Genomic DNA, 27,722 nt, shown 5'->3' on the forward strand with positions numbered 1-27,722 from the left:
AGCAGACAGATCTCTGAGTTCGAGGCCAGTCTGGTCTACAGAAAGAGATCCAGGACAACAAAAAACTACACAGAGAAACCCTGTCTCAAAACACACACACACACACACACCCTGAGCAAATTGAGAACATGGGGAGAGGGGGGAGGAAGCTACGAGAGTGAGAAGGGAAGAAAAGGAAGGATACAGAGGTCATGAGGAAGCAGAAAGGTTGAGTCAGGTATAGATTAGAAGAAAGGACATATGATAGGTAGGATTTTAGTTGGGGGGGTGGTAGGGGAGAAAGGGAGGGAGAAGGGAACTGAGATTGTCATGTAATTCAATCTTGTTTGTAATTCAAATATATAAAAAATAAAAAAAGACTGAAAAAAGAAACACACACACACAAACACACCAAAAACAAAACAAAAAAAACCACAAGCTAGAGAGTCATTACAAGAAGAGGGAACCTCCATTAAGAAAATGATTCCATCAGATTGGCCTATAAGCAAGCCTGTGGACTGATTTTCTTTGACTGATGTGAGAGGGCCTTGCTCACTGTGAGAGGTACCACCCCTGAGCAGGTGGTTCTGTGTTGCATGAGAAATCAGGCTGAGCAAGCCAAGGGGAGCAAGCCTATGGGCAGTACTCCTTCTCCGGCCCCGCTTTAGTTCCTGCCTCCAGGTTCCCACCCTGACTTCCTGCCAGATTCAGTGATGGAATCTGCAGTCTATGAAATGAAATAAACCCTTCCTCTCCAAGCTGCTTTTGGGCATAAGGTTTTGTAACAGCAAAATAAACCCTAACCAAGACAGAAACTGATAATAGAAGTGGGATAATTGCTGTCACAGACCTAACCATGTGTTTTGGGGGGAAGGTTGTGATGGCATTTGAACTCTGGGCTGGAAAAGCCATTGCTCACTGAGAGCTCAGTGGGCTGTTGTGGGAACTTAAAAGATAATGCTGAAAGCAGTGCAGACAAAGGAGGTGTGGCTTGTAAACTTACAGGGAGAAATTTGAGAGTCCCTTAAAGATTCTATGCTTGATATTTTCAATTAAGAACCAGTGGTGGTGCCCGCCTTTAATCCCAGCACGCAGGAGGCAGAGGCAGGTGGATCTCTGTGAGTTCGAGGCCAGCCTGGTCTACAGAGTGAGTTTCAGAACAGCCAGGGGTGCACAGTGAGACCCTGTCTTAAGATGAACAAAAAGGAGAAGAGAACAGCATCACTGAGATGATGAGGTGAAATCTACTAGTGTTTTCTCAAGGTCAGCAAGAATCTGAGGTCCAGGGGGCTAAGACTGTACCTCACGCTATCAGCAAGATTTGATAACATGTAAGAATCTCCAGTCTTAAAGTCTGGTCTTGAAGGTATACAGGCGTCACAGAGAGTAGCTAAGGCTTGGCATTGTGAGAGGCCATCGGTGAAGGTTCAGCCTTCACTGCAGTAGAAGCCCCAGGATTGAGGCTTGGCATCATGTGGCAGGATTAGAGAATCCCTAAAAAGAGCCCAAGAAAAACTGTGTGCATCAGAGACCTCAACATTTTGGAGGTGCCAGTACCATGGGACAACTGCCAAGGAGAAATTGAGTTGGCCTGAGCCAAGGAGACAAGCCAGCAAAGTTGGAGAAATGGAGCTCTTGGGGCCCAGAGAGTGGGGTCCCAGTTGTCAAGCACTGAGTCTCTTTACACTCTTGGACTTTGGCTTTGTAATTGCCCTGGTTTTTCCTTCTTGAAGTATACAAAAGTATGTAACTCAGAGACTTTGGAGTTTTCCAGAGATTTTGGATATTTTAGAGAAACTTTGAACGGTTTTAAAGATACTGGATTGTTTTAAATGTTTGAATTTTTTCGGAGGGGGGGTTTCGAGACAGGGTTTCTCTGTATTGTTTTGGAGCATGTCCTGGAACTCACTCTGTAAATCAGGCTGGCCTTAAACTCACACAGATCTGCCTGCCTCTGCCTCCCAAGTGCTGGGATTAAAGGTGTGTGCCACCAACACCAGGCACATTGGAATGGTGTGTGTGTGTGTGTGTGTGTGTGTGTGTGTGTGTGTTGTTTTGTTTTTTGAGACATGGTTTCTCTGTAGCTTTCGAGGCTGTCCTGGAACTAGCTCTTGTAGACCAAGCTGGTCTCTAACTCACACAGATCCGCCTGCCTCTGCCTCCCGAGTGCTGGGACTAAAGGTGTGTGCCACCACCGCCCGACTGGAATGTTTTATATCATTACATTAATATTAACATGCGGTATTGAAAGCAACTGAGAAAGGAAAGGTTCTAATTGGATAATGTGTCAAGTTGACAAAGGGTCAGTTGTACCAGCTAGTTTGATGTCATCTTCATACACAATACAATCATTTGGGAAGAGGAACTACATTTGAGAAAATGCCCCCACCAGATTGGCCTGTGGGCAAGCCTATAGGACACTTCTCTTGATTGATGATTGATGTAGGAGGGCCCAGATCACTGTGGGCAGTGCCACTTCTGAATTATATACGAAAGCAGATAAGGGCTGGAGAGATGATTAGGAGGTTAAGGGCACTGTCTGCTTAAGGACCCACATTGGATTGCCAGAACCCACATGGTGGCTACAAACCATCTGTAACTCCAGTCCCAGGTAATCCTATGCCCTCTTCTGGCTTCAGTGGTCACTTGTATACATGCAGTACAGAGACATACATGTTTAGCTTGCCTAGCAAGCACAAGGCCTGAGTTTGATCCTCAGCTGGGGGTTGGGGGCAAAGAGAAAATGACATGTAGGCAAAACACTCAATACTCATAAAAACAGGTTAAAATTAAGAAAACAGCTGAGCCACCCATGGTGGTACACTCCTCTAATCCTGGTCCTGAGGAAGTCAGCCTGGTCTACATAGCAAGTTCTAGGACAGCCAGGGATCCATAGAAGAGACCCTGTTAGCCGGGCGTTGGTGGCGCACACCTTTAATCCCAGCACTCCGGAGGCAGAGGCAGGCGGATCTCTGTGAGTTCGAGGCCAGCCTGGTCTCCAGAGCGAGTGCCAGGATAGGCTCCAAAGCTACACAGAGAAACCCTGTCTCAAAGAGAGAGAGAGAGAGAGAGAGAGAGAGAGAGAGAGAGAGAGACCCTGTCTCAAAAAAGAAAGAAAAGAAAAGAAAGCAGGCTGAGGGACTGGAGAGATTGCTCAGCGGTTTTCTAGAGGACCTAGATTCAATTCCCAGCCCCCACATGGCAGCTCACAACTGCCCTTAACTTCAGTTACTTGGGGACCCGACACCCTCACAGTATTGCACATAAAAAATTAAGTAAAATAAATTATTAGAAGTTTTTTAGTTAAAAAACTAAATAAAAGCAGGCTATGGAAGTCATGGAGAACAAGCCACTAAGTAGCACTCTTCCATGGCCTCTGCTTCAGTTCCTGCCTCTAAGTTCTGAGCTCCTGCTCTGACTTCCCTCAGTGGTTGCATTTGGTAATGGTGTTTATCACAGCAATAAAAACCCTAAGACAGCTACACACTCATATGGTGGGTCCTGAGACATACCTTTTATGTGACTATTGCCCTTTCAATTTCTTTCCTAAAATTTTCTAACCACACCAGGCTGTATACTCCACACTCACCACCAAAAATATACTTTATAACCACTCACCCCACTCCCCAGTACCCCAACCACACCAGCATGCCTTGTAGAACAACAAGGAATTGGAACCTGTTGATGAATGGAGACTTTAAATCCTTCATGGTTGTGTGCCAGAGTGAAAGAAAGATTAAAATGGCTGGTAGCTTCATATGGCTAGGAGGGATTCTATTGAATTTGGAGGTGATGGATGGGACAGGAGAATCTCTCAGATCTGTCATTCATCCTCCTGGAGTTGGAGAAGAAAGTGCCATTTGTAACATCAGAAGGGGTTGCCCATGGCACAAGTAGAGCTAGGAAAAATGCTACCTTGCTGACAACTAGCTGCTCCCTGCCACTCTCCACCTTACTAGCCACTTGAGAATGAGTGGAGCACATTGCTCATCCAGAGTTAAAGGAGCCCCAGCAGCCTAACACAGTTCATCAGTCTCTCCTCCCTCTGGCTGCCACTGGAGCCCTGTAAAAGCTGAAACTGTAGCCACCAGCTCTGTGGGTTGCCTACTCCCACCCTGTCACTGACCCCAGGCCTGGGCCTCAGCCCAGTGCTTGTGCCGGGAGGGGGTGTTGGCCTTGCTGACAAAATCCAATTGGAATTTGTCAAGGTTGTGGTTTGGGGCTTAAGTTTGCCACAGAGTGTGTGATGAAAGAAAAGGGAAAGCTAGAAAATAAAGGGAGCCAAAGGGACTACAGATGAAGGAAATAGGAAAAAGTTAAAATACTCTGGCCACAACTCCATTGGAGAGTGAGTGCTTCCTCCTGAAGGTAAGGCAGCCCCATTTTGGATCCTGTTATCCTCAGTCTATCCAAGCCCATTCTCACTTCAGTCCCCTCTCTGTCGTTTCCTCCTCTCCTCATCCACACATTGAGTTAGCAAGTGTATGACATCTGTTGCCATGGAGCTGAGAAGATGGTTCAGCAGAGAACCCATGTCACGAAGCTCACACCACCTAAAACTCCAGTTCCAGCAGTTTCAAGACTCACTGCGGACACTCACACATGCACATAAATGTATTTATGTATGAGTGTTTTGCCTAAATGTATGTCTGTGTGCCATGTATATGCCTAATGTCTATGGCGGTCAGAATAGGATGTTGGATTCCTTAGAACTGGAGTTACAGACAGTTGAAAGCTGCCATATGGTAGCAGGGAGTCAAACCCAGGTCCTCTGCAAGAGCAAGAAGTACTCTTAATCATGGAGCCATCTCTCAAACTCCCCCAAAATTTTGTTGTTGTTTTGTTTTTGAGATAGAGTATCTATAGAGCCCTGGCTATTCTGGAACTCACTGTGTCAACCAGGGTAGCCTTTAACTCACAGAGATCTGTCTGTCTCTGCCTCCTGAGTACTGAGATTAAAGGCATGTCACATACACACACACACACACACACACACACACACACACACACGCACGCACGCACGCACACGCACACACAAAGAAGTTTTAAAGTCACCATGGAGTACTACCTGATTCAGCACTTCTTAAACTCTCCTGACCCCCCAGAGCTGTCTCATCTGACTTCAAAGAAATGTGAGCAGTGGGTATCTCTATTGCCTGGAGAAGTGTAGGGAATTATTGCTACATTCCCTGGAAGCATTTTGGTGTTTTTTTTTTAAATATTTATTTTTATTTTCTGTATGAGTGTTTTGCCTGCACGTATGCCTGCCATGGGTGTGCGGGAGCCTGCAGTGGCCAGACAAGGGCACCAGATCTCCTGAACTGGAGTTACAGATAGCTATGAGCTACCATGTGGGTGTTGGGAACAGAATCCATGTCCTCTGTAAGAGCAGCAGGTACTGTCTCCACCTCCCTGGGAGTATCTTATGCCCCCCACCCTCGCGCTAAATATGCAGGTGTTCTGAAAGTGTGCTGCAGATCCTTTGTCTACACTGCATCTTTTTTAAATGTATTCTTTTTGTTGTTGTTTGTGATTAAAAGCATGCGCCACCACTGGGCAGTGGTGGCGCATGCCTTTAATTACAGCACTCTGCGAGTTTGAGGCCATCCTGGTCTACAGAGAGAATTCCAGAACAGGCTCCAAAACTACACAGGGAAACTCTGTCTCAAAGGAAAAAAAAGAAAAAAAAAAAAAAAAAGCATGCACCAGCACCTGGCTGAGGTTTAGTTATTCTTATTTTATGTGCATTGGTGTTTTTCCTGCATATGTGTCTGTGTGACGGTATCAGATGCCCAGGAAGTGCTCTTAACTGTTGACCCATCTCTCCAGCCACCCCTACCCAACCCCCACATTGTATTTGAGACAGGGTTTCTCTGTGGCTTTGGAGGCTGTCCTGGAACTAGCTTTTATAGACCAGGCTGGTCTGGAACTCACAGAAATCCCTCTGCCTCTGCCTCCCGAGTGCTGGGCTAAAGGCGTTCAAGACACCACCGCCTGGCCCCACATTGCATCTTAAAATGTTTCTTTTTCAGTTACAGGGAGAAATTTGAGAGCCCCTTAAAGATTCTACGTCTGATATTTTTATTGAAAACCACTAGAGTAGCCTGTGTGGTGCATGCCTTTAATCCCAGCACTCAGGAGGCAGAGGCAGGAGGATCTCTGTGCATTCAAGGCCAGTCTGTTCTACAGATCAAGTTCCAGGACAGCCAGGGCTACATAGAGAAACTCTGTCTCAAAAAACCAAACCAAACAAACAAACAAATTTTTCTTCTCAAAGATGTTGGGCTAGATGTTGAAGAAATATTTCTGTTCTTTTTAGGTATATCTGAAAAGATAAGGGAGGGACCAGCAAGAGGGTCCAGCAGTAAGGGTGCTTGCCAGCCAGCCTGAAGACCTAAATCCAGTCCCTGGAACCCATATGGTAAACGGAGACAGCCACAGCCGGCTTCTGCAAACTGTCCTGTTACTTCCACTTGGGTGCCTGCCATGCCTGTATCCACTGACATGTGCACTCACACACATGCTCCGTGCACACACCCACAAATAAATGTAGAAAAAATGTAAAAGATAGAGGAATTATTTTACTTGGATTAAATACAAAAGAAGAATGAATAAAGAACAAAATATATATGCAAATAATTCAATGGCAGAGAATGTTACTTTTGCTAGAAAAATCTCATTTTAGTTGACCCTGACAGGGCCCACCTGGAATCCCATAACTCAGGAGAACAAAGGCAGCCTACATAAATAATTTTCATTTGAGACAGGAATCCCTTTCGTGTTTTCCCATCAGTTTAGCATGTACCCCCAGATTCTCTGGCTTGGACTTAGAGACAACCGTACCTGTTCTTCTAAGTTCACATACATCATTAGGTGACATTTTAAGACTTGAAACTCCCAGAGCAGATGTGACCTTGTATAGGAGAGGGGTCAAAGGATGACAGTCGGAGGAGCAGTCTCTCTCCTGCACACCAGTTTTATGACTGGGGTAAACACAGCTATACCCATCCAATTACGTGTGGTCTGTGTCTGCTTTTGTCCATCTCCTGCCCATAACTATTTTGAGTCTATAACAGCAGAATTGAGTAATTATGGTAGAGATGAGTAGTTGACATAAAGACCACAATATAAATAGTCTTGTATATTTAACATCTAGCCCTTTGCAGGAGAAAAAAAAAGTTGCCAACATTTTTTCTAAGTAATGATGAAGGTGATACCCGGGGTTGGGAGTTGAGGGCTCTGGGTGAATAGGGCCTATGTACATTTGGACCTATCCTCTCGCCCAGAAGCCCACCCTGGTCTTACAGACTAAACATCTGAACCCAGTCACTGAGCATCATTTCAAACCCTTTGTGGAAGTCAGCAGGATATACATAAAAAGTCACAGAGTACAGGAGTGTAGGTTTCACATAGGAAAACAAAAACAAAACAAACCACAGGCTGCTACCTCAAGAGTGGCTAGACATATCACCATCTGCATCCACCAGCAACCAGTCCAGTAAGTTAATTTATTTTAGTTTCAAACAGGAACCAAGACCATGTCTCAGTACAATAAATTATCCATTCCCACCCTTCCTACTGAAGAAGAAAGAAGAGCCTCCAGGGGTCATAGCTAAAATCTTTCCTTCGGAGGGGCCCTCTCAACAACAGAATGGAAGAACAATTCCCTAAGAGCCTGACAAGACAGCCATCTGAGGACTCAGATGAGAGTTCCCTGCAGTGCTCTGTCCTTTCCAACTGAAAACCTCTCATTATTGTCACCCATGGTCCCACAAGAAGAGGTTCTGGGTTGTCATGGAGGAGTTCGAGAACTGCAAATAGGAGGAGGTCTCTTTCTACATACAGGTCTTAATGACTCCACCCGATGCCTGGTGGTACCCTTCAAGGAAGACGAGTGGCCAAATGATAGCCTCCCTATCTAAAGGAGTATAAATCTGGGCCCGAGACCCCTGGGGTTGATAAGAAGGGACCAATACAGTGCATTTAATCCTAGTCCATTCGGATGTTTAAGAACAGAATATGATGACTACTTTCCCCACAAAAGGCTGCTCATCACAGATTTCACCTGACCCTACTCTCCACAAAGCTGTTTCCAGGAAGATGCTTTGAGCTTCCAGGGGCCATGATTAACCTTGGGTAGAAATCAGAGCAAAAGGCTGAAAAGGAGCACCCATCACGCAGTGTTCTGCCCTAGTCCCAAGGTGAGGCTGGCCTTCACTTACACACATTGACCCATTCTGTGACCTTGCATTCATCACACAGCACGTAGCAGCACCAGTGGAAACGGCAGTGGCAGCGCTCCACTCGTGTCTGCCGGAGCACATTGTGCCCACGGCCACAGCACAGGCTGCCACAGCCATCCAACAGGCGGCTCGTCTTGTTGCAAGCCCGGCCTCTTGTGCCCGGTGAGCCCACCGTAGGGTCTCGCTCGCAGAAGTCAGGAGACTTCTCAAAGTAGACCAGCTCTCCTGAGAGGCGACGGGGACGTAGGCGGGGCTGGAAGGCTCCAGAATTGCGGTTGTGGGTATCGATGAAGATGGCTCTGCCCAACCGCTCCCTCAATGCTGCCCCAATGGCCCGGAACTCTGGAGCTGCCCTCCAACAAGTCTTGAATTGGCAGCTGCCTGATGTGCCATGGCACTTGCATTTCCGCTTCAGGTTTTCAGTTACCACCTAGAACATCAGAGCAGCAAGAAGGGTTGGGGCGGGGCCACCACAAATAAATAGCACAGGGACACAGGAGGGGAAACGAACTCAAGAAGGGAGGAGTAGACTGTCAGGAAAGTGAGCCACAAGCCCAAAGGCCTCCTTCTGTGAAGGGAGAGCCACCAGGATGTACTCATCTTTGATCACTAGCATTTCTAAATCCCAGTCCAGTGTTTTTTTCCAGAGTAAACACTGATAAAATGGGGGTGTAGGCCAGAGGGCCCCTAGAGTCTGTAGGGAAGGCAACTGTTGGAACAGTTTCTATGCAATGAGCTGAGTACTAGGCACACATAGAATATATTATATGTGGGGGCTGGAGATGTGGCTCCATAGTTAAGAGCACTGGCTGCTCTTCCAGAGGACCCGCATTAAACTCCCAGCAGCCACATGGTGGCTCAACTAACTGTCTGTAACTCCAGTTCCAAGAAATCCAATACCCTCTCTTGGTACACAAGTAGTGCACAGACCTACACATGCAGGCAAAACAACCATACACATCAAATTTTTAAAAATGATAAAATAAGATACTGTGTGCTAGCTCAGCCTTCCTATACGGTAAGTACCATCAGGCAGCTTCCTAGAGATTCTAAACATGTTTTGGGTGGCTTACTAGTGACAAGCTTGTAACAAGTGGTGATCACTCATCAAACCTCATCCTATTATATCACTCTGTGGAGCCTCTCAGGAGCGCAGGAAAGAGAGAGAGAGAGACAGAGAAAAGTTGGGCTTGGTGGCCACACCTACAGTCACAGCACTCAGACTAAAGCAGATTCTGAATTTGAGGCTAGCCTGTACCACATAGCAAGACCCCATCTCAAAACAAAACAGTAAGGGAGACCCAGGACATGCTGAAGACACATACCTGGCGCCCCACCCTGTTGTTATGGATTCTCATTCTTGCCTGGATGTCCCTGGGAGCTTCTCTGGAATCCAAAAAATCCCGAGAGAACTTCTCTCCAAAGTCCATGTCGTGGTTACAGCCACCCCATTCCCATGTGTCCTGGGGGCTAGGGCTGGAGTCTGAGCCAGGGATAGGGCTGGGCTGTGAGTGTGGAAAACTCTTGCCCCGAGACAGTGCCTGAAGCTGCAGCAACTTGGCCCGGAGCCGGTCCTGTTCACCACTACCCTTCCAGCCACAGCCACAGCTCACCAGCTTGCCCAGGCTGCAGGCTGTAGCTACAGCGTGCATGACCCCAGCAGCCAGCATGGAGAACGAGAAAGCACTCTCTCGGAAACCTAGGGAGGAAATGAGTGTAAGGTAAGGTTGACAGGCAGCTGAGGGAGGAAAGCAGGTGTGTATGGGGGGGAACAGCCACCCTCCAATATAAATATCTATACCTATATCTTTATGTAGAGAGACAGATCTATATAGATTAGGTATAGATATTTGAGAGAGGGTCTTGCCATGTAGCCCAAATTGGCCTTGAACTCTTGACAAACCTCCTGCCTCAGCCTCCCAAGTACTAGGATTACAGATGTGAGCCACCACCTTGTCCAGCCAATGTCAGAAATTTCTAACTGAATCCTGACTCCATCGTTTACCAGCTGAGCCATTTGGAACAATGTCCTTAGACAAGAAATATCTCCAGGTCTCAGTTCCCTCAGCTATAAGAAGAGACCCGTGGGGTCAAGGTATTGTTAAGGCCAAACCTCCTCTGCAATCTGTCATTTTGGGGTGTGGATGTGAGAGAGCCTAGAGCAGTGGTTCTCAACCATCCCAATGCTGAGACCCCTTACCACAGTTCCCCGCAACCATAAAATTATTTCATTGCTATTTCATATCTGCAACTTTGCTACTGTTATGAATCATAATATAAATATCTGATATGGGACCCCTGTGAAACAGCTGCTCATCCCACTGTGGGAGCCCCACCCACAAGTTGAGAAACATTGGCCTAGAGAGCCCTGGGGGTTCCCAGGGAGTCCTGAGGACTTTTGAAGGTGTGTTCCAGGAGTTCAACATCTAAAAGCCTGAGAATTTCCCCAACCCTGCAAGGAGCTTAGCAAGAGGTGGGGAATAGATAGGGGGACCTTTGGTTTTAGGATTCTCCCCTGACACTTTATTCCATGAATCTTTTTTTTGGGGGGGGGTTCAAGGCAGGGTTTCTCTGTGGCTTTGGAGGCTGTCCTGGAACTAGCTCTTGTAGACCAGGCTGGTCTCAAACTCACAGAGATCTGCCTGCCTCTGCCTCTCAAGTGCTGGCACCACCACCACCCAGCTCGATGAGTCTTTTAAACAAGCTACCATGTACTACCACAGTAACAATCCTAATACTCCAGAACTGCCTACCCCCTTCCCAGGTTCTAGTTTTAGATTTGCTCTTCAAGATTGCCCTTTATGTTTCTTCTAACCTGCTATTACCTTATAAAACACTGGAAGGAGGAAGAAGGCCACAGTGATTTTCCCCAAGGCCCTTTTTTTAAAAGGTTGGCCTCTTCGTTATGTTTTGGGGGTCACCAAGGAGGAGGCTCCAGTATGACAAATCTTTCCCAGGCTTAGAGGGACATCCTCACCATTTGGGTGTCAAAACTTTCCTCTACACCAGGCCCTGCAGAGAAGGAGGGGTCCTTCTCTCTGCTTTAAGCAAGGGCTCTTTGGAGTGCTGAGATGAAAGACAGTTGGAGGCCAGGCGCCTCTTACCAGGGAATCTAGGGCTCCAGGGCCAGCCTCAAGATCCCCCAACCATCCAAGGGTGAGGCTGTTTGTACACGTCTTGGGAATTCCCCTGCAGATGGCAGCTGCCTATTAACCCTGTAGTCCCCAAAGCACTACCCTACCCTGGACTGAGCCCCCTGGATCTTTCCTCCTGGGGGAGTAAACTCCAATTGAGCCCAGGGAAAGACAGTGGAGCCTCCCAGACCTTTCCTTCTAGACCAGGCCAGCAGTGACCTGTTCTCTGCCCCTCCAGCCATTCCTCACCTGTTCAGGTGAGGGACACCTGGGGCCCCCACAGCACAGAGGAGGGGGCTGCTCCCCAGCTTCAAAGCCACCAGGGTCTTTGTTCCCAGCTTTGGCTCCTGGGAACCCCAGCAATTAGGGGAGCAGGTTTAACCCTTAAACGGTTGGGGGCGTCACCCCACCCCCGCTGAGACTCTGGGGACACCAGCCTGGGCTTGTCTGGGTGGAGAGGGAGGGGAGAGAAAATAGGGGGCAGAGGGGGTGTTTGAAGCTTCTTAGGTTGGGGGCATCTCTTGTTCACAGGTGCATCCCGGATCGAGCTGGGCAGAGGCAGAAAAGGGAGGCCCTAGGGTAGGGGAGCAGGGACCCAGCTGCCTCGCCAGCAACGCAGGTGGAAGGCAGGCAGGCAGAGGCCCAGACGGGTGACCAGCTGAGCGCGGCTCCTGGGGAAATTCCCGGCGAGGCCCCTCCCGCAGCCGCGAACCGGTCCCTTCCCGCCTCCGCGCGCCTCGGCCTGCCCCCAATCCCTGGGCGGCAGCACAGCCAGCCACCCCGTCAGGCTCACCGCGCTTGAGGATGGCGCTGTGGTGCGGCAGCCGGCCGCCGCCCTCCAGGGCCGAGCAGTTCCAACGCTGGTCGCGCAGCTGGTGCTGACACTCGTGAACCGCGATGTGCAGACCTTGGAGCGCGGACGCCGTCACGTCGGGGCTGCGTAGGCACAGGCCCAGCTGCCGCTTACTCAGGCCCGACAGGGTCAAGCACACGGTGTTGGCCGTCAGCGGCGGCTCCCCGGGAAGTTTTAGGCCCAGGATCTCATTGCTCAGAGCCCTGAGAACAAGGGACAAGGCGTCTTAGTGTCCGTGGTCTAGTCGCACGACCTCCAGCTACCCTCTAGCCCAGGCCGGTGCCTTTTCCCCAAACTGGAAAAAAAAGCTCACCGAGTGAACAAAGCCAAGAACAGGAGACCCGCGAGGCCCAAGGGCGGAGGCCGAGACCCGGGCTCCTCCAGCATGTCGAAGCCCGGAGGCTCCGGTGGGCGAATCAGTCAGCGCCTGCAGGACAAGGGATATCTGATGAAGAATAGAATGGCTTCCTGGAACCGAGGGATGCGCTAGTTCGCTTCCCTGAGCCACCAATGTGGCCCCACTGACTTTTCTCACCCCTCCCTAGTGTCTGGGTTCTGGAACCCTTCAAAGAGGAAGAGTCCAAGCAGCTCAGGGCCCTCCGGAGTGCCCCTGGAGTCCAAGCCAGTCAGACACAACTGGGACACTCACATGCGGACCCTCGATCCCTCCTCACCAACTGTTCCCTCCTTGAGGGCCCCACGACTAATTTACCCGCCCTTACAGGGTGAGAGGGAGGGACCCGAAGGGGGTTCCCCACCACCTGAAAGGGTGTCGCCTCCTCATGCTGGCAATACCAGGCAAGCTAGGTTAGAAGGGTCCGAGACCAAGCGCTTTGACCCACTCTCTGACCTTCACGCACAAGAGGGGAAGAGGTCCAGGTGCATCAAAGGTGACCAGGGAAAGCAGGTGCCCTCCGCAAAGTTAAGTCCACTTCCCCATCCACCTCCCTTTCCCAACTACACATTCCGACTGCAGAGCGCCACCCGTCTGGTCCCCACGGGTGCCACTCCGATCCCCACCCCTTTGCTGTAGCCCATTGCCCTCTAAGTCCGAAGGCACCCCTTTATTCTGTAGGTACCTTTAGCGATATCTCTGGCTTTCTTGGCGTGTCTGTGCTCTTGAGGGTGGACGCTTGTCTGACTGTCTGTCTGTCTGCCGGCGTGCCTGTCTAGTCTCTTCCCACCCTGTTCTCTCCCACCCCATTACCTCCAGCGGTTCAGGTGCAGAATCCACAACGCTCCCTGTCGGGTCACTTAGGCTCGGCTAGAGCGGCTTAAACCGTGGGGAGACTGGGTCGGGTTCGGCCCCCTCGGCAGAGCAGCATTCTTCCAGCGCTGGGCCACTCCTCTCTGCCGCTTCTCCAGCGTCGCCGCGGCCGCCGGGAGGAAGGGAGGGAAGAAGTGAGGGAGTGATCGAGACAGCAAGCGAGCGAACCCGCGACAAAGCACCGGGGGCTTTGGCTCGGCTCGACCTAACTCACGGGTGGTTCTGCTGGAGCTGACGGAGCTGCGGCCCCTCCCAGAGCCCGGGGCATCCCCACCCCACCCGCACCCCACCCCCTGCCTTGACCAGGGGAACGGAGCCGCTCCCCCCCAAACGTGTGTACACACACACACACACACACACACACACACACACACACACACACACACACACACACCCTCCCCCGACGCTCGGGATCACGATTAGCCCCACTTGAGGGGAAAGTTCCTCTCACCTGCTCTGGGGTCGCCGAGGCTGTCTGAAGAGTGCAGCGACCCTGCCTAAGGAGCCAGGACCTGGCCCCAGGGGCAGTATCTTTCATCTTTTTTCTTTGCCTCTGTTTGTCCACCGAGAGTAGGTGACTGGAAAGCCCCTTTAACACTCTGAGGATAGAGCCCGACAACCTTCAGGTTTCTGACGGTCTCTTGTAGAGCCCACGAGCCTGTGCGTACGAGGGCACTAAGAGCCTGCTAGTGAGAAGCCACTGTACAGCTTGGCTCCCGCCCACCTGGGAGCCACAGGCCTGCCCCTTGGGAGGGGTCAGCTTTGGCCTCAGACTTTGGCCTCTTTCAAAAGCTTGGGTAACCCCAAAGATCTCCAGTCTGCCTCTAAACTTCCCTTCCCTTGTAGGCATTCTCTCCAGGGGTCGCCTAACCGGAATTCCCGAATTAACGCTTGAGATGACCCAAATTCATACTCCATGCTCGCACATTGCTTCATAAGCATTGTGGGAGGCCTTGGAATCCCAAATGGAGCCCAACTCCAGGACAGCCAGAGAAGAACCTAGTCTAGATGCGTGCCGGCGGAGGCAGAAACGCCTTACCTCTGGCGGCAGCGAAGGGGTTAGGTGCTACCGCACTCCCGCCTGACTCACCCTCCTAGCTCTAACCACTGCGGACTATTTTTTGCCAGAGAGGGGCCCCAGGCTTCCCAACCACCCCCAGCCCCTGCCAGACCGCAGCCCCAAGCACAGCAGGCTGGCCCTGTGCACCCAAGGCACATCAACTCAGAGACGACTCCCAGGAAACAGGAGCACAGGGCTGGTACCCACAGCCACAGCCACCTCTTCATTGGTGGTGACAAGCAGCAATGCTGGGCAGTCAGCCCCGGTCTGCATTCTTGCAAGTCTTGCCTTGTGCTGGAGGGACACCACTGGCTAGGTGTCTAAACAGTACAGGGCAGGTTAGGTCTGCAGGGCTACTCACTGAGTGCTGGGGAGGAGAGGGTGCTAGAGCCTGTATGCTAGACAGCTTGGAGCACCACAGTATGGCACTCTTTCCGATTCCACTGCCTCTGGAGTAGGGTAAGATGATCCAAGACCTCCTGGACCTCCTTCTCATTTAGGGGTAGAGGACCAAACCATGTATACCTTCTAAGGTGGTTTCTGTCCTGAATCCAGGATCATCACCACTGTCCCACCCTTCTTCCTGCCTGTCAGTCTGGGACTCACCCAGGCCTCTTGAAGGATATTTCCCAGGCCCTTTTCTCCATCAGCATCTCATGGACATGGCTGTGGTCCCATTCACACTTTGGATTTTATTTTGTCTTGTTCCTATTCGCCCCCTTTCTGGTGTTATCCTTGACTGGCTCCAGCATTTAGCCAGATGTAACAAAGGAGCTAAGGCAAACTGGGAAGTGGTGGCCACATCTTTAATCCCAGCACTTAGGAGACAGAGGCAAGTGGCTCTCTGTGCGTTCAAGGCCAGCTTGGGCTACATGGTGAGCTCCAGGGCAACCAGGACTATATAGAGAGACTCTATCTCAAATAAACAATAATGATAATAATGAAGGGGCCAAGGAAGATTAGCAGCCAAGGGTTCAACTCAGTGACCTAGGGGCTCCCCAAATTGGACTGTCCCAAGCCCAAGAGCTCACTCTGAGGTTCTCCCTTTCTGTTTGATAGAGTCTACAAGCAGGCAGTGGGTGGCCTGAGCTGGCCCACGGTGCCCTCCTGCCGACCGTCTGGCCTGAGCACTGACCCACAGGCAGCTAGAGGGCGGTGGGACAGGCGGGGCCTGGAGAGGGCTGTGGGTGCACACCCATTGCCTAATACCCCAAGCACGCAGCCAGCTCCAAGAAAGGGGAGGGGCAGGAACCAGAGAGACCTTGACAAGGGTTGGGACCAAGACAAGAGGGGGAAGGAAAGGGGGCTGCCATCACTGCAGGGCGGAGATGGGAGCAACCTGGTCCACCTTCCTTTTGATGAGAAAAGTTGAGGGCTGCTCTTCCCCTCATGAGGATGGAGAGTGTAGCAAAACCCTGTGGGAAGAAAATCCAAGCCCTGAAGGGTGGAGGAGTGTCAAATAAAAGAGTGGGGGCCTCTGGAGATGGGGGAATCAAGCAACTGAGGCGGTGCCTAAAGCCAGGCTACACTCGGGAATCTCCTCCTCCCCCTCCCCTGATGTTTGCCTTGGCTGGGGTCTTGGGTGACTCATCTGTTGCTAAGCCGCTGATAGGGGCAGCCAGCCCAGGGAACCCAAATTATAGGCCCGGGAGGGATGGATGCGCCCGTGGCGGTGAGCTAACCGTGTTGCCTCCCTCCACCTCACCGGTCTTCCATTGCAGTACCGAAGGCCACCACCCAGAGGCGCCAGAGATGTTGCAGACAAACATCTCCTCCTGGCTGGACTACAAGGAAGCCCCCACAATCAACAGTTAGCCCCAACAAACCTTGTGGAGCCCCCTAGGGGATTTCACCTCCTTGTCTCCTAGAGGCCCATGGATGGGCTGCCCAGCCCCAGCCCAAAGGGCAGTGCCTCTGTCTGCCTGCGCTTCAAAGTCGTGCCCAAGAACTCTGAGCCCTGGTCCAGAGCTTTCCGTCTAGATCCCAAGGTCTAGGTAAAGCTCCCTCCCCCCATCCACCCCCACCTCTCTCCTGTACCTATTCCACCCGGCCTGTTTTGCATTTCTACTTCAATCCTTTGAAGTCTGCTGTAGCCAAAAGTGAGAGAGAGAGAGATCCAGGTCACATGCACCTGTAATAAGAAGCTGAGTCAAGAAGATCAAGAATCCGAGGCCAGGGGGCTGAGACATGATCAGTGAGGACCGCTTGTTGCCCTTGCAGAAGCCCTAGTTCAATACCCAGAACCCACATAGTGGCTCACAGCCATTCATAATCCTAGTTCCACGGGATCCAACAGGCATGAGTGTGGTTGGTGCATGTACACGCATGCAGGCAAAACATTCATACTATAAAGAAAAATAAGAAGATCTAATAAATAAAAATTTATTTATTTAAAATGAGAGAGAATCCGAGGCCAGAGCTAGGAGTGGCAGCCCATGGGTCATGCCTTTAATTTGAACACGGGATAGGCAGAGGCAAATGGACCTCAGTGAGTTCGAGGCTACAAGGCTAGCCTGGTATACATGGTGAATTCCAGGCTAGCCAGGGATATATAGTGAAACCCTGCCTCAAAACAACAATAACAAAACTCTACGGTATCTAAGGAAGAACATTCCAAAAGACATAAAGTTACCTAGAACTTGAGAAAGGAACATGCTTGGTATGGTCAAAGGATCAGAAAGGTCAGTGTGGGGGACTGATTCACAAGGGGAAAATTGGCTGGGTAATAAATTGAAGAATCAGGAAGATCTAATGAAGCCTTGTAAACCACTGTAATGATTTTTAGCTTTTGAATGAGATAAGGAATCATTGGAAAGATTTGATCAGGGAAATTAATTTTTTGTTTGCTTTTTAAACTGTGTGTGTTTTGTAGGTGTGTCCTTGGAGGTCAGAGGTGCTGGAGTTACAAGGCAATTCTGAACTGCCTGAAGTGGGTGCAGGGAATTGAACTCAGGTCCTTTGCAAGAATGGTATATGCACTTAACCACTGAGCCATCTCTCCAGCCACAACTTCATTTTTAGAATGGATGGTCTTTACTGTTAAGAAGCATACTGTGGGATGGAAGGGAAAAGCATGGAGAGTCCTTAGGAAGAAGTGACAGTGGCTCCCACTACCACAGAACAGCAGGGGGATGAACAGGGATCAGCTTCTCTGTAAACTTCACAGATTGAGGGTTTGCTGATAGCCTAACACAAGGTGTAAAACACATAAGCCAAAGGTTGATTCCAAAATTTAAAATTAAAAGATTATATATATCCAGATGGTGGTGGCTATACCCTTTAACCCCGGCACTCTGGAGACAGAGGCAGGCAGATCTCTGAGTTTGAGGGCAGCTTGGTCTACAGAGTGAGTTCCAGGACAGCCCAGGCTACAATAAGAAACCCTGTCTCCCCTCCCCCCTAAAAAAGGTACATTGTTACTTTATGTGGATCCTTTACCTGACTGTCTGTGTACTGCATGTATGCCTGGTGTTAGTACTCAGGCATCTGTAATGGCCTGCCCTTGGGGTCCTGACAGGATATGCCCTCAGCTGCAGCTACTAAGAGCACCCACCACCTGTGCACATTCACTATGGTCCCTTTTAAAAGGGCCCCGCCCACCTCCTCTCTTTCTCTCTTTCTCTCCCTCTCTCCCTCCTTCTCCCCCTCCCTCTCCCTCTCTTCCTCCCTCTCCCCCTCCCTCCCTCTCTCTCTCTCTCTCTCTCTCTCTCTCTCTCTCTCTCTCTCTCTCTGTCTCCCCACACACACTGCTCTTGTCCCCAGGAACTGGTCTCTGCCTTCCTCTCAGGCCCCTTTTCTGTTCTTTCTCTCTCCTCTTCCAATAAACTCCTATGCGAGTCCTGTTGTATGGTGTGACTTTTCTTTGTGGTATTTTTTAAATTACAATACCTGGTGTCTACAGAAGTTAGTCTTGCTTGGTTCCAAGGATTTTGCTCTGAAGATGAAAGCCAGGACTGTCACCTACTAAACTGGAAATGACTGAAGAAAGAACAAATTAAGAGTTTATTGGTGGACATGTGAATTTCAAGGTGCTTACTTAACTGTTAGGTATACATCTAGAATTTATAGCCAAAGTTATAAATTAGGAAACATGGGGACTGGAGAAATGGCTCAGCGGTTAAGAGCACTGATTTTTCTTCAGAAGGACCTGGGTTCAACTCCTTCCTAGCACCCACATGGTGATTATAACCATCTGTAACTCCACCCCCAGGCTATGTAATGACCTTTCTGGACTTCAGGCACACAAGTGGTGCACAGACACACCCATACACATTAAATTAAGAAAATAGGAAGGTGGAGCCAGATAGTTTGCCACCTGAGTGAAGAGACTAAGAAGACCAGTTTAAACTGGGAAACTGGGAGTATTTCAGTTAGCATCCTTCTTCCTTCCTTCTTTCCTTCCTTCCTTCCTTCCTTCCTTCCTTCCTTCCTTCCTTTGTTAAGTCACATGTAGCCCAGGCTAGCTTCAAACTCTATATATAGTTATATGACTTTAAATTCCTACTTCTCAAGTGGTAGGATTACAGGTGTGTGGCAGCATACCTTCCTTTATATTTTCTTTATTTTTACTATACCCATGGTACAGCTTAGGACTTCAAATATACTAGGTAAGTCATGTGTGTGTGTGTGTGTGTGTGTGTGTGTGCATGATGTACACATACATATGTGTGCACATGCAGAGGCCAAAGGTCAAGGTGAGATGTCTTCCTCTACTTATTTCTGCCTTTTTCTTTTTAATTTTTCATCTTATTTTTAATTTTTATTTATTATTAGTGTGAGGGGTGCTGAGTGTGCACTATGGTGAATACCTGGAGGTCAAGGACAGTTTTGTGAAGTCAATTCTCTCTTCTTCCCACTTTGGCACCAGTGGTCATAGATGATAAGGTTTCCCTGTTTTCCTCCCCTATAGAATTACACCAATATTCAGATCAAAAGAGGTATATGACACCAGGCCCTGGTGCCACACCCCTTTAATTCTAGCACACAGGAGGCAGAGGCAGGCAGATCTCTGAGTTCAAGGCGAGCCTGATCTACAGAGTAGGTTCTATAACAGCCAGGGCTACACAGTGAAACCCTATCCTGAAAAACCAAAAGAAAAAAAAAAAAGATGTATGTGATTCAGGCCCCAGTGGTGAGAAATTTCTTGGGGACAAATTCAGGTTACCCATGTATATTGTTCATTCCCTTGAGTCATTTTTGTGGGGCACTATTGGCCGAAACTCCTGACTTTTAGAATTCTGGACCATTCAAAATTATCCTTCAGGAATGAATCTTTGGAGTAAGCAAGTATACTAGGCTAATTGGGGCCTGGAAAGGACATAACAAACACTCCATCAAGCTTCATTTGGTTTCATGTAGATCTCATTTTAAAACATTTACACCCAGTGAGAGTACTCAGTGAACAAAGGAACTTGCTACCAAGATTAATGACCTAGGTAAGTTCCATCCCTGGGACCTATAAATGGAAGGAGAGAAGCAACTCTTACAAGTTGTTCTCTGATTATGCGTGCTATGACATTCTCTCTCTCTCTCTCTCTCTCTCTCTCTCTCTCTCTCTCTCTCTCACACACACACACACACACACACACACAATGTGATTTTAAAATTTTAAACAGTAACTAAATGAATATATCAGTCATTTCTTCCTTAGAGTGATCAATGGGAAAGCCTGATCAATTCTGGAGTCCAGCTCTTTGGGATCAGACCTGGGTGATCTAGACAGACCTCATACCAAAAACTAGAAGAGATGGAAACAAAAGGTCCAGGCAAGATCTAAAAATTATTTTCTTTCTGTGTCAATTCTGAAAAGGGACCCCAGCCTGCTGCAGACTGGCAAACACTGAGCCATTGATAGTTAGAAAGAGCCTACATAGGCTTTGAGTTAAAAATACTCTGGTCTTTCAGGCCTGGTGCAGCCTCTAATATCCACTTTGGAGGCAGGGAGATCAGAAGCTCAGGACAGCTTAGACTATTTCTTGAATTTGAGGCCAGCCTAGGCTGCATGAAGACCTAATCTCAACAAATAAACAAACAACAAAACAAAAGAAGCTAGAAAGATGGCTCAACATTTAAAAGCACTTGCAGAGGACAGAGGTTGAGTCCCATCTGCAACTCCAGTTCCAGGGAATCTGAAGCCCTCTTCTGGCCACTGAGGGCACTGCACACACATGGTACGTAGACAACTTGCAGGCAAAATACTCATACACATTTTAAAAAATTTAGACAAAAAAGACCCTCCTTCCTCCATAACACCGAAAGAGAAAAAAATAACCACTGGGTTTGCTTTTGATTTTGAGATAAGATTTTACTATATACCCCAGACTGGCTGTGCAGGAACTCACTTTGTAGACCAGGCTGGCCTCAAACTCACTCTGACTCCCAAGTACAGTATTAAAGGCATGCACCATCACTCCTAGCCTCTCCAAGACTTTTTAATCCTCCTGCCTCAGCCTCCCAAGTTCTGGAATTGCCAGGAATGTACCACCATGCAGAGATTTATTTGCTATATTTTTCATTATTAATTTGTTGTTGTTTGAGGTGGGATCTTGTTGTCTCAAATTTGGAGCCATCTCTTTATATCAGGACTTCCAAGTTCTGGGATCATAGGCATGCTCCACCATGCCTGGATGGTCTGGTTTTGTTTGTTCATTGAATTGTTTACATTTATTTATTTAGAGTGTGTCTATACACATTTAGAGATGAAAAGTTTTTAGAGTCAGCTCTCCTTTCATTATGTGGGTCCCAGGAATTGAACTCGGGTTACCTGGCTTGCAAGCAAGCACTTTCACCTGCTTTTTATATGTATATAATGTGTATGTGATTGTACATGTATGCACATTAACATGTAAATGCCCTTGGAATTGAGAGAAGATAAAGTTGGAGCTGGAGTTATAGGCAGCTATAAACTGCCTGACCTGGGTGCTGGGAAACAAATTCAAGTCCTTTGGAAAAGCAGCAAATTCTCAATTCTCTCTCTCTGTCTCTCTCTGTCTCTCTCTGTCTCTCTCTGTCTCTCTCTCTCTCTCTCTCTGTCTCTGTCTCTCTCTCTCTCTCTCTCTCTCTCTCTCTGTGTGTGTGTGTGTGTGTGTGTGTGTGTGTGTGTTTGAGTCAGTGTTTCTTTGTGAAGCCCTGACTATCCTAGAACCCATTATAACCAAGCCAGCCTTGAACTCACAGCTCATCATGCCTCTGTCTCTCAACTGCTAGGGTTAAAAGTGTGTGCCTCATGGCCAGGTGGTGGTGGCGGTGCACGTCTTTAATTCCAGCACTTGGAAGGCAGAGGCAGGTGGATCTCTTCGAGTTCAAGGCCAGCCTGTTCTACAGAGCGAGTTCCAGGCCCAGGCCCTGCTTCTGTGTTTTGAGAATGTCTCCAGCATGCCAGATGGAGGAGGATAACCTTGAACTTCTGATTGTCCTGCCTCCTGAGTGCTGGATTTGCAGCTGTGTGCCACCATTCCTGCTTTTCATAGTCCTGGGAATCTAACCCAGGGTTTTTTTATGCTAGGCAAACACTCTACTTCAGTCCCTGAGGATATAGCTTTAACATTGATCCATTTATTGGCTGGGACCACTGCTTCATCAGTTGTTTTCTCTCTAAAATGGAAGAGAGGAAGACTATTAGAACCTCTGGGGTTGGGGTGGGGGCTTCTCTGTGTGGTAATGGGGCATGGTAATCAAGTTGGCAGCACCCCCTGTATCCCACATAGGGAAAGCAATCTGGAAACCCTAGGCTACAGTGTCCCTGAAGATAATTGGAGTCTCTGGAAAAGAAGTGTTACAGACACTGGGGAAGAGAATGGGAAAACAACAGGGTTTAGGGGGAATGCAGAAATTTGGAAGAAAAAAATCCAATAAAAAGCAGAAAACACATGGGAAGCACAAATTTGTTAACCCTTTTTTGTTTTGTTTTTTGTTTTTGTTTTTGTTTGTTTTGGTTTGGTTTTGTTGTTTTTTTTTTTTTTTTGAGACAGGGTTTCTCTGTGTAACAGCTCTGGCTGTCCTGGAACTTGCTTTGTAGACCAGGCTGACCTCGAACTCACAGAGATCCACCTGCTTCTGCCTCCCGAGTGCTGGGATCAAGGGAGTGCACCACTACCGCCCAGCTATTATTAATCTCTTAAAAAAAAAAAAGTTTGGTTACAGACTTTGATAATCCCCCATGGAAAGCCTCACCTTCCTTGGGGAGAGGGTTGGGGGTGGTTTTGGGGGATTGGTAGGGGGCATGGGAGGATGGGAGGGAGAAGGGGGGATTGATATGTAAAATGATTGTTTCTAACTTAAAAAAAGATTTGTTTTAAGTATGTGTCAGTGTTTTGCCTTTGTGTATGTATGTGCACCTGTGTGGTTGGTGCCAGTGGGGTTCAGACAGCACCTGACTCTGGAACTGGAGTTACAGGTGTCTGTAAGCCACCAAGTGGGCAGATATGGTGGTACAGGCCTGTAATCCCAGCAGTCAGGTGACCATCAAGGGTTCTACATATTAAAATTCTATGTCAGGTAGAGTTACACAGCAAGATCCTGTCACAAAACCAGCAGAGACAAAAAACAAACAAACAAAAAACAAACAAACAAAAAACCCGTGCGGTTGCATGCTCCTTTCAGGAAGCATTCTTTCTTCCCAGACCTCATCATTACCTGACAATTGCTCCTCTGTTCCATCCTTTCTGAGCCCAGTTGCCAGAGAAACTGGCCTGGCTCATCTTCATGACTTCCTCCGCTAATGACATGCAGAGATTGACACACACATAGAGTGACACACCATTGGATGACACAAGGTACCCAGAGCGACAGAATGACACATACATGCACATAGTTAATCTCCCACACACACACACACACACACACACACACACACACACACACTCACCCACCCACCTGCAAACACAATCCCAGACGCTCCATTCTTGAGTCAGGCTTCTGGGCCTCTTTTGTCATAGCTCCCACCTCCTTCCTGATAGCTGCTTTTAATGGTGACTGTAGCATAATGACTTCATGATCTCCCTGTTCTGAGCCAAATTACAAAATCATTTGGAAAGGGCTCAAAACGTCCTTCTTTAGAAGATCCTGGATACACCAATGCACAGGAGCGTGCACCTTCAGAACTAATGTGTATTTCCTCTAGACCTCACATTGTGACACACAGATGCTTGCACGCTCCTAGCCCACATAATGCAACCTACTGCATGGTTATAAGTTTCTCTCTACCACCAGCTCAGTTTGGTCAGCCTACCCCTACACCCCACGCCCGGGAATCCCTGACCACAGCTCCACCCATGCTCTGTCTCTCTCTTTTCCTTCTCTGTCCGCTGCCACCGTCGGGGTTCCTGGGCGAGGAAGCATCTCTGCAGAGTCACTGCCCAGAACCACAGATTTCATCCCGCCATTCAGAACAAGGAAGAAAAGGGACCACAGCGCAGGGAGGCGGTGTGAGGGGGGGGGGGAAACGACAGGGTGACATCGAGGGGACAGCCCCACCGCGCGCGTGGGGAGGCAATTCAGGCTGCAGACAGGTTGTCCCTAAGCACTTTGTCTCCGCGCCCCCTGGCGGATGCTGGTCCCCGACGGGCTCCGGACTCGAAGAGTGAGGCCGGCGCGCGTGGGAGGCAATCCCAAGGGGAGGGGTCGGCGGCCAGTACAGACCTGGAGGCGGGGGCCACCAGGCAGGGGGCGGGGGTGAGCCCCTGTCAGCTTTTTGCTCAGACCGTCTAGAGCCACAGCCCTGCTCGCTAGCTACTCATTGTCTGTGGCCCTGACCGGTGCGTCCTGGTGCCATAGTGCGGCCCGGAGGGGCAGTCTCTTCTCGCCCTTGCAGCCAGAGCCGCAACTATAAGAGGCGGTGCCTCCCGCAGTGGCTGCTTCAGCCCAATAGCCAGGGCAGCAAACCATGCTGCCTGCGGCCCGCCTCCTGAGTTACTAGAGCCAGCCTGCGAACTCTCACCACTGCCCTCACCGCTGCGTCCAGTCCCACCGTCGCGGGCAGCAACCAAAGCCGCCAGGAAGAACTGCAGCACAGAACCAGCAAGGCCAGGCAGGCCATGGGGCTGTGGGTGCTGCTGCCCAGCTGGGTTTCTGCTACGTTGCTACTGGCACTGACTGCCCTGCCCGCAGCCCTGGCCGCCAACAGCAGTGGCCGATGGTGGTAAGTGAGCTAGTACGGGGTCGCCACTTGTCCTGGGGCACAGAGCCAGGAACCGGCCCTATCCAGCTCCCACGCTGCGGGCATCACCAACCCACAGACTCCCTCCTGCACTATGACTTCACCACATCCAGGGTGCTCTCATCTAAAACTAACCCAAAGACCAGCTCAGCTGAAGTGGGGAGAATCATTTGCAGGCAGAAGCCCAGGTACACCAGGCTCAGAGCCCACCCCCATCTGATAGAACCCTTCCCCACGGAGCTCCAGGTCCAGCCTTACTTTGGTGGGTACTCAGGTGTCCCTGGGGTCTTGAGCCAAAGTACCAGTCATTGGCTTGGAAAAAAGGCGAGAAAAAGATTGGATTTCTCAACATTTCAAGGTGGGCAAGGCTGCAGGTTAGGATCCCTCTCCGGAGCCGTCTTGAGGGAAGATGAAGAGCTAAGAAAGGCATGAAGGGACTCATAGTGCCTTCTCTGCCCACTAGGGCTCCTGGGGCTCAGTTCTACCAAACTCAAGAGCTGGGGAGCTATTATTGATCCTCTGCTGATCTCTCTAAGGCACATAGATCCGGGCAAGAACAGGGTTGGTACAGCCCGCATGGTTAATGTGTAGGCTCCCTTCCCCAGACTGAGCCCTTATGCGTCCCACCAGGGGCATCGTGAACATAGCCTCCTCCACAAACCTGCTAACGGATTCCAAGAGTCTACAGCTGGTACTAGAGCCCAGTCTGCAGCTACTGAGCCGCAAGCAGCGGCGACTGATCCGACAGAACCCGGGAATCCTGCACAGCGTGAGTGGAGGGCTGCAGAGCGCAGTGCGAGAGTGCAAGTGGCAATTCCGAAACCGCCGCTGGAACTGCCCTACCGCTCCCGGGCCCCACCTCTTCGGCAAGATCGTCAACCGAGGTGGGTGCCCAGGAAAGCGACGCTTCCGGGATTAAGGGAAAAGCAGGGTCAGCTCTAGGGCATGGGCGGGCGAATGCAGGGAAGATGTCTCAGATGTCACAGGGTTCCGCGATCAAAACCTGCGCTAACATAGGTCAGACTTCGGCTCCAGGTTCTTTCAAGCCATGCATTTTGGGCGTGATCTTTAATTTTTCTGAGCCACTGACCTACAGAAAGGGAATTCTGGATCATGGGCGCTGAACGACAGTTGCGCTTCTGCAGCCTCCCTCAAAGGTGCCTTGGGAACCTGATCGCAGAGGGCCGGGGTTGTGCTCCTCACTCAGCAAAGTTTGCACAGCTAACACGGACCGAGAGTTTGGTTTGGTGGAGATCTTGGCTATACAGAGTTGATTTACTTGGGATATCCTCTTTGGAGCTGTCCCACTTACGTTCTAGACTGTAGTCTCAGAAAAGCAAAGTGAGGAGTGCGTTCATGCATTCACTCACGCGCACCTGCTTACTCTATGAGACCTGGAGACCAGCTTTTCAGCACTTAGGCCTGTCAGGACTCCAAGGGTCGAGTCCCGGTGGTGGATTGTAGGGTACCAAACCTTCCAAAGAGGGAGGTGCTGACCCGGCCCCACGTGTTCTCTCAACTGGTACGGGGTTACTTTATCCACAGGCTGCCGGGAAACAGCATTTATCTTCGCAATCACCTCCGCTGGGGTCACACATTCGGTGGCACGTTCCTGCTCCGAAGGTTCCATTGAGTCTTGCACCTGTGACTACCGGCGGCGCGGCCCTGGGGGACCCGACTGGCACTGGGGAGGCTGCAGCGACAACATCGATTTCGGCCGCCTCTTCGGCCGAGAATTCGTGGACTCTGGGGAAAAGGGGCGGGACCTGCGCTTCCTCATGAACCTTCACAACAACGAGGCAGGGCGCACGGTAAGTTGGTAGTTGGTATGTCCGGCTGTGCGGCTGTGCTGTGCGCTATGCGCTGGAGCCAGTTGCAGGAGCGGGGGTGAGGTGGGGAAACGGTCCAGGATAAGGTCAGAGGCACACGGAGAGGGCTTCCTGAGGAAGTGGGAGTCTAGGAGGAAAAACAGGAGAGGGCAAAGAGATCCCTGATCTGATGACAGACTGGTTTAGGTTAAAAAGCTAAGCAACACATACGATGTATTGCTATGGTTGCATTGCACACTTTTGAAAAGTAAAACTGACTTGCTAGTGTGGAGCAGAGTCTGGTGTAGTGACCACATTTCAGCAGGCCATTTCTCACTTCCCCTCCCCTGGGCTTGGTTACTCCAGGACCTTGGCTTGGTTTCCACAGCATCCACACGATGGGGGTGGGGTGGGGTGGAATGGTGGTGGTATGTGGATGTTGGCTTTGACCCGTTCCTTCCCTCCTTTCCTCCTTCCCTCCTCCCCCAGACCGTGTTCTCTGAGATGCGCCAGGAGTGCAAATGCCACGGAATGTCCGGCTCCTGCACAGTGCGCACGTGTTGGATGCGACTGCCCACGCTGCGCGCTGTGGGCGACGTGCTGCGCGACCGCTTCGACGGCGCCTCCCGCGTCCTTTACGGCAACCGGGGCAACAACCGCGCTTCGCGGGCGGAGCTGCTGCGCCTAGAGCCGGAAGACCCCGCGCACAAGCCACCCTCCCCTCACGACCTTGTCTACTTCGAGAAATCGCCCAACTTCTGCACATACAGCGGACGCCTGGGAACAGCCGGCACAGCCGGGCGTGCTTGCAACAGCTCTTCTCCCGCGCTGGACGGCTGTGAGCTGCTGTGCTGTGGCCGGGGCCACCGTACGCGCACGCAGCGCGTCACGGAGCGTTGCAACTGCACCTTCCACTGGTGCTGCCACGTCAGCTGCCGCAACTGCACGCACACGCGCGTACTGCACGAGTGTCTGTGAGGCGCTGCTCCTGCCCCCGGGAACTCCTTCCTTTCCAGCTCTCCCCTGAAAAACTCGCTGGCACTCAAAGCCCACCCTAGCACCTCCAGTCACAATCCCGAGGTTCATAGCAACCCATCTGTTCCCACCTCCTACCTGGGGGCTCCTTAAACCACTTGTCTGAGACGAAACCTATTGCCATCCTGAGGGCCCTGCCCCAACCTACCTCCCTCCCTCTTTGTGGGAGACCCCTTGTTGCACTGCC

General features: G+C 50.2%; 2 protein-coding genes across 2 annotated transcripts; one reads left to right on the forward strand and one right to left on the reverse strand.

Moving 5' to 3' along the window:
- Positions 1 to 8,193: 8,193 nt before the first annotated feature.
- Positions 8,194 to 12,596, reverse strand: Wnt10b (Wnt family member 10B). Its single transcript, XM_027396020.2, has 4 exons — positions 12,523 to 12,596; positions 12,150 to 12,412; positions 9,548 to 9,921; positions 8,194 to 8,652 (listed from the first exon to the last, which is right to left on the reverse strand). The coding sequence occupies exons 1-4, from the start codon at positions 12,594 to 12,596 to the stop codon at positions 8,194 to 8,196; spliced, it is 1,170 nt and encodes a 389-aa protein (XP_027251821.1).
- An 11,974-nt stretch (positions 12,597 to 24,570) lies between these two features.
- Positions 24,571 to 27,478, forward strand: Wnt1 (Wnt family member 1). The gene is made up of 4 exons (XM_027396021.1): positions 24,571 to 24,674; positions 25,323 to 25,576; positions 26,238 to 26,503; positions 26,990 to 27,478. Exons 1-4 carry the CDS (start codon positions 24,571 to 24,573, stop codon positions 27,476 to 27,478), a joined length of 1,113 nt encoding a protein of 370 aa, XP_027251822.1.
- Positions 27,479 to 27,722: the final 244 nt, after the last annotated feature.

Source organism: Cricetulus griseus, chromosome 2, assembly GCF_003668045.3.
Source record: "Cricetulus griseus strain 17A/GY chromosome 2, alternate assembly CriGri-PICRH-1.0, whole genome shotgun sequence".
Lineage (NCBI taxonomy): Eukaryota > Metazoa > Chordata > Mammalia > Rodentia > Cricetidae > Cricetulus > Cricetulus griseus.